The sequence below is a fragment of the Psittacula echo genome (genome assembly GCF_963264785.1).
Source record: "Psittacula echo genome assembly, chromosome: 3".
NCBI lineage: Eukaryota > Metazoa > Chordata > Aves > Psittaciformes > Psittacidae > Psittacula > Psittacula echo.
In genome coordinates, this window is record NC_137736.1 from 104,939,204 (window position 1) to 104,953,223 (window position 14,020).

At 38.5% G+C, this 14,020-nt stretch overlaps 1 protein-coding gene across 3 annotated transcripts in view; it reads right to left on the bottom strand.

The window, feature by feature from the left end:
- PDS5B (PDS5 cohesin associated factor B) overlaps nucleotides 1–14,020 on the bottom strand; it is a 119,810-nt gene that overhangs the window by 12,951 nt on the left and 92,839 nt on the right. For all 3 annotated transcript variants that reach the window (XM_080614425.1, XM_080614426.1, XM_080614424.1), the window contains exons 25-29: nucleotides 10,028–10,232; nucleotides 5,657–5,771; nucleotides 5,143–5,275; nucleotides 4,214–4,333; nucleotides 2,509–2,571 (exon numbers count right to left, since the gene is read on the bottom strand). In XM_080614425.1, the coding sequence (XP_080470551.1) occupies nucleotides 2,509–2,571; nucleotides 4,214–4,333; nucleotides 5,143–5,275; nucleotides 5,657–5,771; nucleotides 10,028–10,232 (636 nt within the window). The remainder of the gene's footprint in view (nucleotides 1–2,508; nucleotides 2,572–4,213; nucleotides 4,334–5,142; nucleotides 5,276–5,656; nucleotides 5,772–10,027; nucleotides 10,233–14,020) is intronic.

The window sequence follows — 14,020 nt, forward strand, 5'->3', positions numbered from 1 at the left end:
GACACCAGAAGGATGCTGACAAAACTGTAATCAAATAGCCTGCTGCCACCAAAACCAGTATTCTTTTTCCTACCCTTATAGTCTGCCCTCTTCTCATTGGTAGTACTGAGTGCTCACCTGACCCTGCAGTAAGCCACTTCAGCATTTTTGTGCAGTTTGCTTTCTGCTGATCTAAGTGCCTGAACCAGCTCACCATTTGGGTCAGATAAGCATCTGTACTGGCAAAACAGAAACAGCAGTAGGACAGCCCTTTCAACAAAGAAGCCATCAAACTGGCTAAGCTGTAAAGACAAACCACACTAGTTTCAACTGGGAATGAATCTGAATTCAAAAAACCAAATACTGTGCGGAAGATTCTGATATTTCATGCACAGATTATAAACGTTAGGCTTTTAACAGGTGCCAAAATTTCCAGACACTGGTGAGCTTCAGGTTACTCATTTAACTGGATTGTCTTTCAGACACGCCAAATACCTGCAGCTCATACTAACTTTTGAAAGAGCTGAAAGAGTTCAGTTACTCCTGAACAGAATACACCTTTATGCTAAACACCTACATACAAAACCACTGAACTGAAGACCATTCCCTTCAATTCTCATGACCTAGGATGATCCATCTTCTACCTCAGTATTGGATTCGAGCTATGTCTAAAGTTAGTGACAGCTGAAGAAAAACAAATTCAACATGCACATCATAGCAGCTTTGGGTGTTCCTTTTTCAGAGACATGCACCATGGAAGTGGTGGTTATACTTTTATAGCTGTAGGGAATTTTACACGTACACCAAAGATTCACTCTGCACCGAGTACAAGCAAAACAGCATATCCTTTCCAAAAGTAAACCTTGGAGAACAAAATCCAGTTTAAGAAAGTGTATCGATTAGTTTAGAACTTAACCAATAAGTGAATACAGAAAGACATCTAGGGCAGAGAGATGTTCAAATTCACACTGGACTGGACTTCCTACTAAAAAGGAACTAACAAACAGGTCCTACACTAACCTCCATTACCACAGAACCTACACTCTGCCCTGCTTACATCCACCCCACTGCAATCCACTCAAGCTAGTCTTCCACTCCCAAAACTGAGAGTCCCTAGATCAACTCTCATTTCATGTTGCTCTCAATACGGTCAAACAACCGAAAAGTTTTGGTGATCAAATACACCTCTGTGTTTGTTACAAAATTTCAGAACAACAAAAAAAATGAGCGAGAGCACCTGGCACTAGAAATACAAAATAATATAAAACCTGCCTTAGGTTTCAAAAGAATTTCAGTTAGGATATATGAGAGATATGGAGATACTGGGGAGAGTCCAGCAAACGGCCTCTAGGATGAAAAACAGGACAAGAGCATTTGCCTTATGAGGAAAGTCTGAGAGAGCAAGGACTTTAGACTGCATGACCTCCAGATATCTCTTCCAAACTCAAACATTCTGGAATTCTATGATTTTTTGTGATGGCATAAACATGTTTCTTGTTTAATATTGTCACAGTACACTTAACTTACTAAGTTGGGGACAAACTATCAAGTATGTTTTATGTCAAGAACTGGGTAAGAGAACTTAATATTGACTGCGGATCAGAAATTAAGAGACAATTTTCATTTAAAGATTTGTGCATCTTCAGAAAGAAATGAGTCTCTAATCCACGGAGTTCGAATACTGAAATGTGCAATACAGTGATGACATATTCTGATCAATACATGTTGGCTTTCAACTTCTAAGAAGAAAGATGCTCCTGTACATCTGCATTTTTTCCTGACTTGCATTCCTCCTTTATTAGTAAGTCACTACATAGCAGCTAATACTTCATTAGCAAAGTTAAGAGCAATGAAGACGTTATACTTTTACTTCTTTTGCAAGGTAGCAAATGAATGATCTCCTGTAATCTAGATCAGGACACACTACTGCAAATTTAAAAAAAAAAAAAATCATAATTTTTCCCTTTACTAGAATTCAATTTTATTCTAAGGAGGACATAGGTTTAGTTTTAGTGAAGAGAGAACACTGCCATTCAATACAATGCATATTTAGAAAGAACAAATTAATATAACCATAGAACAGTCAGATATCTTGTAAGATACTGTAAAATGATATTCAGGTTTGCCAAAGATTAACTTATGTGATTTTTAAAATCATTTCTATTAGAGTTCTCCATAGCTGTCACTTCATATGCAGTACTGTAGTCTTCTGCAGAAAAAAAGGATAACCATTTTGCAAACTTATCAAATATTATGGGGTTGGGTTTTTGGACTCTCTCCTTTAGAAGACAACAGGCTTTGCCTACTATCACCACACCCCAGGATAGACAGCAGCAGTTTTCCCTTCTACCTATCTCTTTCTCTTTACCTGTTTACTAACCTTTGGTATAGACACCCTTTGGGTAGAAATTATCTATTCTCTTACACTTGAAGATTTTATTAACTACATGTTAGTTTTCTTAAAACAAAACAAAACCCAAACCAAAACCACAAACATAGTACCAAAAGCAAACTCCCTGCCATACGTACCTTTCCAGGAGTGAAAAAAGACTTCATTTCCGGAGGAAGATAATTTTTGGTGTTACTGAAATTCTGTAAAGGAATGACAGGGAGAAATGGGGAGTGGAATCAGAACAATAATCAATTAGCAAGATACATACATTTTCAAGGTAGTACTGAAAGATATTAACAAATGAAGAAGGAATAGAATCATAGAACAGTTAGGGTTGGAAAGGACCTTAACATCATCTAATTGCAACCCCCCTGCCATGGGCAGGGACACCTCACACTAAGCCATGTCACCCAAGGCTCTGTCCAACCTGGACTTGAACACTGCCAGGGATGGAGCATTCACAACTTCCCTGCGCAACCCATTCCAGTGCCTCACCACCCTTACAGTACAGAACTGCTTCCTTATATCCACCTGCTATGAGGTCCATGATTGCTGAGGTGAGTAGCTCGAGAGAGGACACCTTCAACACCTGAGTGGGGGGAAGCTCAGCATCCAGGAGCCTCAACTCAGAGCAGCAAGAGCCACCGAGGGAACCTCAAGTCCTCGACAGGACTTGCCCAGGATGGTTGTTGATGTGTATAATGATATTCATTGCTATAACGCAGGCTCTGATAAAATGCCTCCTCAGCAAGTTTGCTGGTGATACAAAACTGGGAGGAGTGGCTGATACCCCAGAGCACTGTGCTCTCATTCAGAAGGACCTAGAGGGATGGGCAGAGAGGAACCTTTTGAAATTCATGAAGGTAAGTGTAGGGTCCTGCACCTGGGGAGGAATAACCCCATGCACCAGTACAGGCTGGGGTCTGACCTGCTGGAAAGCAGCTCTGCAGAGAAGGACCTGAGGGTCCTGGCGGACAACAAGTTGTCCATGAGCCAGCAGTTATGTGCCCTTGGGGCCAAGAAAACCAATGGTATCCTGGGCTGCATTAGGAAGCATTGCCTGCAGGTGAAGGTACATGTTCCTCCCTTTCTACTCAGCCGTAGTAAGCCTCACCTGGAGCACTGTGTCCAGTTATGGGGTCCCAAATACAACAGACATGAAGCTGCTGGAGCAATTCCAGCAAAGGGCTACTAAGGGTCTGGAATGTCTATTCATATGAGGAAAGGCTGAGGGAACTAGGCCTGTTCAGCCTAGAGATTGCTCTGGGGTGATATGAGTAATATGGGTAAGTATCTGAAGGGAGGGTGTCAAGAGGATGGGGACAGACTCTTCTTGGTGGTGCCAGCAGACAGATCAGAGGAAATGGACATAAACTGAAACAGAGGAAGTTGCACCTGAGCATGAGGTAGAACTTTACTTTGAGGGTGACTGAGCATTGGAATAGGTTGCCTAGAGAAGTTGTGAAGTCTCCTCCTCCAAAGATACTCAAGAGTCACCTGGACACAATCCTGAGTAATGTGCTCTAGGTAACCCTGCTTGAGCAGGGAGGTTGGACTGGATGACCTCTGGTGGTTCCTTCCAACCTCAGCCACTACATGATTTTCTTTACATCATTTATGTTTTTGAAATTTTAAACCTGAAGAACATTATTTTGCAGTGGGGGGAAAAAAATCAGTATGTGTGAACATCTATAAATATTTATGAAAAAATATATATACATGCAGCTACATTATAATAGGGAGAAGTCAGAAGTTACAAGAACAATTAAAAAAACCCCTCAGTTACAACTAACAAAGATTTAAACAGACCTATCTCAAGAAATGTTAAATGTTAACATATACCTTGTCAGGCTGAGTAAAATATCTGGCAGGAAGGACCGGGTCTTTAGGAGATTCCAAACTGTATGTTGTACTCTTTGACATAATGATATTCATTGCTACATCACAGACTGTGTATAGTTTCTGTAAATAATAAAATTTAAAAAACTGAAGAAACAACATTTTAGAAGTTCACTGCACATCTTGACAATAGACAGTATATTTTAAGCACAGAACTACAAGTATGCGCAGTTCAAAAGCAATCATCTTCAACATGTAACAACAGCCTGCACCTTAAACTGTGTATCTCAGGGTATTAAAATACAGGCGCAAAAGACGAAAGCAGCTTGTGGTTTAAGCACGTGGTTTAGGCCCAGCAGCTGAAGAGACCCAACTTTTATGATGCTTCTACACTTAAGAACAGTGTATGCCACAGTTTCAAAGACAAAGCTAAAAACAGAAAACCAAAAATCTCACCTCTGTGGGAAAAGCAGAAAAGTGACAAATCTGTACATTTCTGTGGTGCAAAAATCTCAAAAAAGATCAGGGTTTGATACATTCACTACGCAATACACACTGGAGACATCTAATGTATGTATTTTTCTTCCTATACTAACCTTACTCTTGCACTTTAAAAATTAATTACAAAGCACTTTAGTGTATGATTTAAACAGTAAAAATTATAGTTTGCATATACTGTAGTGTTTAATAATCTTACTGAGACACAAACAGGACTAAACTATTACAACTCCCCTGCAATCATGCAAGACTTACTGAAGCATAGGAAAATAACGGTAATCTAAACTACAATAAACATTACAGTATATAAGTATTATTTCCCACACAGAATTCTACGAAAGACATTTTCAGGGTTGGTGTAAAACCAAAAAGCAATTAATTTCCAGAAGCAGGCCAGAATTAAATGCAATTCCCCATCAAAAAGTATCACTCACTTCATTCATTTTTGGATCATCTGGTCCTTGAGCATCCTTAGTCTGTTTGATATTTTCTACCATTTTTCGGATAAACGCGTGACTGTTGTTTTCATTTTTAGCCATCAATATTTCCAGGATGAACCACAGGCACCTGAAGGAGAAATGCAGTACTCCTCGTGAATAAAAATGCAAAAGAAATTCTTTTAAACAGCACAGTTGAGAAAGCAGTGTCCTCCCAGTGTTACCAGTATTATTAACTTGAACCAGTCTAACTCTGGAAACCAATTCTTTCAAAAATAAATAAAAAAAGAAGAAATGAAAGTAGGATGAGCAGAAGATGAAGGTTCCTCTGTAAGATAGCACAGAGCACTAAAAATGTACATAGACTATTTCTCACAGTATTTTACAGAAATAACTACCATTGTTATGTGCGCTGCACAGTATCAGGGTACCACGATGAACCAACATTTCACTTAGCATGAAGTCATGTTGGTTTTAACACTAGAAATAACATTATTAAAAGCAGTCTTACTCTTTAATGTCCTTGAGTTGTTCAATGTCCTGGACTTTGACATAATCTGGGTCATGAGCAAGGAGATGTATAGTATAAGGAACAACATATTCTGGTAGAAGTGACAAAAGTTTCTCTGGAAAGCAGAAGAAATATGCATCAAACGACTACATACTGAGAAATATGCTTTTCTACTAGAGAGAAAACAGCACAATTTAAGGTCAGATATAGGCACATGTGGACCTATCACTTCCTTAAGATGTTGTATCTCATGGTCGATGTACAGATGTTTCATGCATGCAAAAATTAAGATTTTAAGTATCTCTCACACAGAGCTGCAAACCTTCTACCTACCCTGAGAATACAGCTACAGTCACCCCTTTCTCCCAATCTTTTCCTCAGTTCAAAGCCTGTATTCTGAAAGACTTTGAAAAAGAGAAATGAGGATAGATCACAAAATCCATGTTAATTGCAACATGAGACCAGCACAACTGCAAGATAAGCTCTATTCTTCCTTTGGATATTGTAGAGCACAGCCTTGCTGTCAGCAGAAAGAAATGGCCTTTGCAGGGGCTTTGCAGTTTTCTTCAAACCCACAGCCTACCACAACTGTTTAAAGAAGGGAGAGGAGGTAACACGAAAGCTGTAATAAAGTAGTATTGGACTGAGTTTTAAAAGCCCAACCCCACTTGAACAGAGCAGCACAACTGAACCATGGTATTCAAAGGATTCAAAACTTCTTCCTAGGCTTGTAAATAGTACTAAGCAAGGACTGCAGAAAAATGTCTTCCTTACATCATGAAAGCCAGACGGCTTATTTTCCTTGGGCATTCAAAAAGCAAGGATTGTTGCCAAAGCCCCTCTCAGTTACAAACACAAAATATACATTCCCTAAGGTAACCAACATATTCCTGAGCTAACCAACGGTATGCAGGGTGAACTTCAGCACCTCAAAGTCCAATGCCAAAAATCAGAGTAAAAAAGGACATATCCCGAAGGGCAAGGACAACAAAAAGCATTTTGCAAAATAACATCCACACTACTTTCTTTAGCCTAATGATTGAAAGGAACTGGAGGATGCTCAGCACACCTAAGTTATTAAACCTGTACCCTGTGTGACAGGCAGGATAGGCATGCTAGTATATTACTATGATATAAGCATTTGATCTTGAGTGCTTTTGGCAAATGCAAATTCATAGTATTAACATGCCTATGATATACACTTGAATGTACGTGTAAAGGAAGGAGGGGAATTTCTGGCTCTGCTTTTGAAAAATCACATTTCTAAGTTAGTGACTGGTCATCAAAGACATAACCAAGTCTGAGAAATTTTCTTTCAGTAAGCTTTTAACTATCCACATTAGGTTATGAATAAGAAGTCCAAACATCTGTAAACCATTATATATAATAATATTTGAAACTAGTTTATAACACATTAGAACACTGACGTTTTTATCTCCAATATATATATTTGTATACGATGTGCTTGACAAATACTGTGCACATCAGATAAAATACATCATTACCACAGATTTCAGAAGACTGATTAAATAATTGCCATGAGTAAGTAAAATCTTAATCTATCTCATTCTTAGAGGTTTATTAATAGGGATAATGCACAGTCTACATCAAATACTTGGATTCATTCATTACAGCAAGGAAAGCGTGAAAAATTAATAAAGGCCCTCAGAAGACAGCGCTGTCAATTTCCAGGGGTAAACTTTTAGACAGCCATTGCAGTTGATGCAGTTAATTATCAAGAGTAATTATTATATGGACTGTAAGCCATAACAGGGTTTGAAAAAAATCAAATCACCAAATTTCTATTTCAAGCTATATTTATGTAATTGAAATCCAGCATACAAAGCAGTCTTTCATGTGTTTCAGTTGACAGTGCACTATTAACTTTAAAAACACTTCACTTTTCATGCGCTGTCCTGCATTTTAGCCACCAGGTGTTTGCATAACTACATAGAAAATATAAAGATGTGGCAGGGAAGAAAAAGAATGTAGTTATGATTTCAGAACACTGGCAAAATTGGCTTGCCTTAGACATGTCCCAGTCAAAACTGTAATAACTTCAACAGAATGCTCATCAAGAGCTCATGAACTCAGTGCTTCATTAACTTCCTGCCTTGTACTATTTCTACAATAACTACAGTAGTAATTCCAACTTGGTCTGGAAAACAAAGTGAACATGAAACAGGAAAAGGATAAATATTGACACATACTGCATTTAACCCATCGAGACAAAAAATAGTGCTTACACATTGTTTTCTCATCTTTAATGAGAAAAGACACAACCCGAAAGGTAGGCTAGCTTTGTGGACATTAACTACCAGCATTTAAAATCAGATTATGCCAAACCCCTCATAACAAGCCTTTATGAGCATTGAGGAAAGAAACTTGTTAAAAACTAATATTTACTCTTGTAATTTCTCCACTTACTGACTTGAAGCACAAACTGACAAAACAAAGATTCCTATGCAAGATGTGTCTACCCAGATGAAACTATGAACAGATACACAATCAAATTGAGTCTGCTCTTGAGTGGCTTCCACTCTGAATAGCATTTAGAGAATTTAAGAGGCCTGAGAGCAACTCCAGCCAGACTGTAAAAGGTCAGTGTGGAGGAAAGAATCATTCTACTTTTGGGTATCAGTCCTTAGGAAGTTTTCCTTAGGCAAGGTATACAGAAGTTTACCATCTTTTCAACAAATCCTGAAATCTCCCAAAATATTTGAAAGATATCCAAGGTTTCAAGAAAAAACATCACAAAAATCACATTTATAGAGTCAGAAAAATAGCTGCACTAATCAAAAGATGCAGATTCTCAGCTCTAGTTTTCTGTGGAAGCTTTTCAAATGAGGTGCTATCATCATTACCACCCTGAGTTACTGTATGGCCAGTAGTGAGAATGATAGAGGGAGATACAAACACATTTAAATAGTATGATTTTACCAGAACTGAGCTTCAGCTGTACTACTGCAAATAATGATTTTTTTAAGACGCAGACAGTTCAAGACATCTGTTAAAAAGCTCAGACTGGTAATCTGAATGTCACAAAGTTAACACCGTAATCCCCAAAAAATCCTGCAATCTGCATTTAATCCAGAGTCCTCATGTATCAGAGTACCTATTCAAATCAATGGCATCACTCAAAGTAAGTCTTTCAGCCAGAAAAAAAAACGTCATAAGGCACACTTTGAGGTCCTGCTGGATAAAAAGGATCACACACACTCAGGCTCCTCTTCATTTCTTCTACAGGTTTTTATGGTAACCTTGCAGCATCTATCTTAAATCAAGTTAGGAAATCAGAAATCACTTTTAATCCTATTAGAATTTTATACTTTCCTACTACACAGCTAAAAAGAGTTTTCAACTTCCAAGAGGAATAGTCTTAGGATGATGTAAAAGTGCGTAATGGATTTTTCTTTTTTACATGTAATTCAGGAGGGACGAAGGCACTGCTCTTTTCCCATTTTTTTTTTCCTTTTTTAAAGTCTAATTAGCAATACACAAAAGGATTTCTCTGCAGACTTATTCTTTGACCAAAGTCCAAGGCACACACTGACTGACATGACTAATATAAAGTCTGTGATCCATAAATGCACAAGGAAATCAGTTATCTGACAGCACCTGTGACATCAGATTCAGAAAACAGGTCTCGTCTACCATAAGATGAAATGAAAAAATCCCCTCCATTAAATGCCAAACCATCAGTCATCTTTCAAACGCTTTTATTCAAAATGCCCATAGCTCTTCACAAAGGTCTGCTTTTTCCTATGACCATATACCAGTGTAGCTTTAAGTCAAAAGGGAAGAAGACTGGTTTTATAAAAGAAAAATAGCTAACATTAGTCCATAACAACTTACGTATTCCCATGATCAAACTGCCGGTACTGGGAAGAAAGTATTACATAAATTGATCCTGAAATGCCTACAAATATAGCCCTTTGCCAGCATAAGACAAGAAGCTACTCAATATAGCAATGCAAAGACAGTCAACTTAGTACAGCATTTATGTCATTAAGGTTGCATATTATTAATTACCGAGGTAAAACTAATCATTGTCACTTCACTTACAACATAATTAACCATTAAGTTCACATTAAGTACACATAACTGCCTTAAGAAACTATTTCACTTCCAGTATAGTCAGGAATGAGCAGTTCCACAGCTTTTAACAAAATTGAAAGATTTCAGAAATGCCCGTTCAAAAAAATCAAAACAAAATCTGAACATTATTTGCAGTTTTTGTTAGATACCTCTAAGAGAAATTTATAGCCATTCTATCTATAAAAACAGAAAACCATCATACTTTCACAGTCTACTCACATTTACATTTGAACTATAGCACTTGTACCAAAAAAGAGACTTCTATTCTCTTACCACTAACTGCTGCATGTTGCTTCAGATACTCCCTTCTGACATTTATGTTCTTCACAAGGCACTGCCTAGCATGAGCTCTTCTCTCTTTCACGGGATCTTTTGCACAGAGTGCACAAATGGCCATATATTCTAGTGGAAGCCGTAGTCTAGAAAGGCCTTTATGAAGTTTCTGAGCAAATATTTGTCTCACTTGGTAACATTCATCCTATTAAAAAAACAAAAAAAAAACCAAAAAGCAAAAACAAAAAAGGTAACAGTAAACTCTTCTAAAAGTAATACAGACTGTGAAATAAAACATGGAAGCCTGGGTAATTGTGCCAAAATCAATTTCAGACCTTGCAGCCACAGAAACACAGGAATTATAAGAATGTTTTTTAATGTCAATTCAGAGCAATTAAATTGAATTAATCAGTTCCAAGTTTCCCTTAGGATCAGGAGAAGAGTTAAGGTTCAGAAACTGTACAGGAAGGTATCACACTCAGGACACAAGGCCTAATGTAATTGTATACAATAGAACCACTTACTTCATGGAGCCAAAGATCTCCACCAGAACAGTGTTTGGCCACCAGTAATCACTGTGTTGATTTTATTACTGTGGTTTCACAAATCTTCATCAAGCCATTAATATGAGAAATTGAATAAAATTCAGCAGAATTACCAGATAAGAAAGGTCAAATACTGAAGAGAGTATCAAGCATTTTCATCATACTGTTGAAATCTATGAACTACGACTTGACCACCCGTGTCTAATAGGTGCCAAATAACACTAAGGAAAATAATACGAAGGCAGTAAATTTACTCCTGCAATTTTTTCAGTAATATATTTCCCAAAAATATATGAACTTGAAAATTCTCAGTATGGAAAATAAACTACATACTTTAAGACACCATTCAATATAATACAAAACAATTTAGTAACACAGGCCAAGGAAGGTTAACAGAAGTAGGTGTGGAAAACAGAAGAAAATGTACAGAAAAGTATAATGTAAGCAAGGCCACCAGAACAGCTTGGCCTATTTAACCTGTCAAAAACACAGGTCAAGAGGAAAGATCTGTTATCTCTAAATGTGAAGAAAAAAAAATAAGGAATAAACAGCTATCTTTGTCAAACGATGGCTTTGAAACTAGGAGGAACTGAAACAGGTTTTCAGCTATCTGCCAACAGAAATGCAGAAACAAAACCTAGCCACTGGTAACACTGACTGTACTAAATTTGTAAAGGGCATCAAGACAGACCATATAATATATTAAACAAGCCTCCATCTCCCACCACCCGAAAATTAAATCTAGAAGAAATTAACCAAGCTCTATTATCCCTTCTACGCTTCAAGCCACAGTCTTCCTTTCTGAGCTGAAACACCTGCTGTAATGGAGCTGAAGCAACCCAAGACCACAAGCCCAAACTGTGAGACCTACTCAAGATATATTGCCTCTTTACAGAAAATTCAGTATCCAGCAGCAGGCTAAGATATAGCCCTCTTCTGCTCAGAAACATCACCTAAAAGCCTTTGGAAAGCTTAAAAGAGACCTGTGCTTAGTTGGTATATGGACAAGGAAGCATGTCCTCCTTGACTCAAGAGGACAAAGAAAGGCATAGTTCATTGTTACTGATGGTGTTGTGCGGCACAAAGGGGAATGATTATTACTCTCAATAATAGAAGATAAAGAAATAAGTTTTAATTCAGCTCAGTTACACTAGTTCACTGAAAAAAAAAAAAAGGGGGACCAAACTCAATTAAGGTCTAAATTTTTACATCATACAAATACAACGCATGCATTAAACCAATTTCACTTATCTACCTCTCTGAATTTAGTGCCAGTTCATCAGAAATTCACCATTTCAAAGTATTTTTAAAAAATCTGCAAAGCAGCATGTACCCCTCAGACACAGCTCTGATTCTTGATTACAGCAATTAGCAACAATAGTCAATTATGTATTCTGCTTTCTAATCATTTCACAATACAAAATGGCACTCTCAGAGAAAAAAAGAAATAGCCAGCATAGAACCCTAGCAGAACATGTGCAACCATTACAGTCCTTAAAAAATAAAGTTTTTCCTTTTGTTTAATCTGCTTCCTGATCTGTCCACTTAAAGAAAATTTGCTGTAAATTACATAATGCTAGAGTTAGCCTTGACATCACTTCAATGTCGTAATTCATGAGTGGACTCGACAGTATTAAGAATAAATACACTGTTAGAATAGTCAGTGTCTCCCACCAAGAAATGGATTCTAATACTAAACATTGTAAGCATAAACAAATATCTATTATATTATGTATGTATTATGTATACATGCAAATATCTCAAAACAACCTCAGATGGTTTCCAAAGGAGATTAATATGGTGCCGCAAGTGCCAAAGTCACTGAAATCATTACAGTTAGTCTGCATCTGAAGATCCGAAAGAGAGAAAGGAACCTGCAGAAGGCCTCAAAAAGATACAGACAAGCTATGAATAAATATTCAAAATCCATTAGGAGCTGCAGTGAAAAATAAAGGCAGAATTCTGTCCTGACAGAGCTTACAATCTAGTAAACACGATAAAGTCACAAAAGGTAAAGGAGTAACAATAAATGAGGAGAAAAAGTGACAAAAGTGATATTAAAGTAGAAAAAATTCTCCTGGAAGCTATGTCAGGGCATATGGATATCCACAGAAAAGCAATTACAGACAGCCAACAAGACTTCACAAAGGACAAATCACACCTAAGCCATTTTGTACCCTTTCACAATGGAGTCACTGGGGAAGAGCAAGTGATGATATCTATCTGAAGTTCTGTGTGGCCTTTGACACAATCTCAGAGAACATTCTTGTCTCTAAATTGGAGAGATATGGGCTACACAAATGGAGTATTTGATGGATAAGAAATCGGCTGGATGGCCACATCCAAAGAATTGCATTCGAATACTCAAAGTCCAAATGGAGATCAGTAAGAAGTGGTGTCCCTCAGGGGTCAGTGTTGGGACCAATATCGTTCAATATCTTTGTTAAGGACACAGATAACAAGATTGAGCAAGTCTGTGGATGACACTAAGCCAAGGGTGCAGTTGATACAGTAGAGGACAGGGATGCCCTCCAGAGGGACCCTGACAAGCCTGAGGTGTGGTCCCATGTGAAACCACGAAGTTCAAAAAGGTTAAATGCAAGGCCCTGCACTTGTCTTGGGGTAATCCTCTGTAAGAAAACAGACTGCTGGATGGACGGATTGAGAGCAACTCTGCAGAGGAAGACTTTGGGACACTGGCAGATGAAAAACTGGACATGAGCCACCAATGTGCACTTACAGCCCAGAAAGCCACGAAAAGGGGCAGCATAAAAAGAAATGTGGCCAGCAGGTCACAGGAGCTGGTCCTCCCCTTCTACCCTGCTCTCATAAGACCCTCACCTGGCACCCTGAGCCTGGCTCTGGGGTCCTCATTACAAGACAAACACAGAGCTGTTAGAACAGGTCCAGAGGAGGGCTGTGAAAATTGTCAGAGGAATGGAACACCCCTCATTTGAGGAAAGGCTGAGAGTTGAGCTTGTTCAGCCAAGAAAAGAAAAAGCTCCAGGGAAACCTATTGCGACCTTTCAGTACATAAATGGGGCTTGTAAGTGTCATGGTTTAAACCCTGTCGTCAAGTTAGACACGCAGTCCACTCCCCTCCCCCCACACTTTCTTCCCCCCCTCTCCCGCTCGCAGAGGGATGGGGAGGAGAATCAAAAGAATGCAACTCCCACGGGTTGAGATAAGAACAGTCCAGTAACTAAGGTATAACACAAATCACTACTGCTACCACCAATAATAATAATGATAAGAGAAATAACAAGGGAAGAGAATACAATACCACCCATCGAAAAACAGCCCGACCAAGCAGTGAGCCAGCCCTTTCAGGTAACTCCCAGTTACATGCCGGGCATGACGTGCTGTGGTACGGAATACCTCTTTGGCTAGTTTGGGTCAGGTGTCCTGTCTCTGCTCCCTCCTGGCTTCCCCTCCTCCCTGGCAAAGC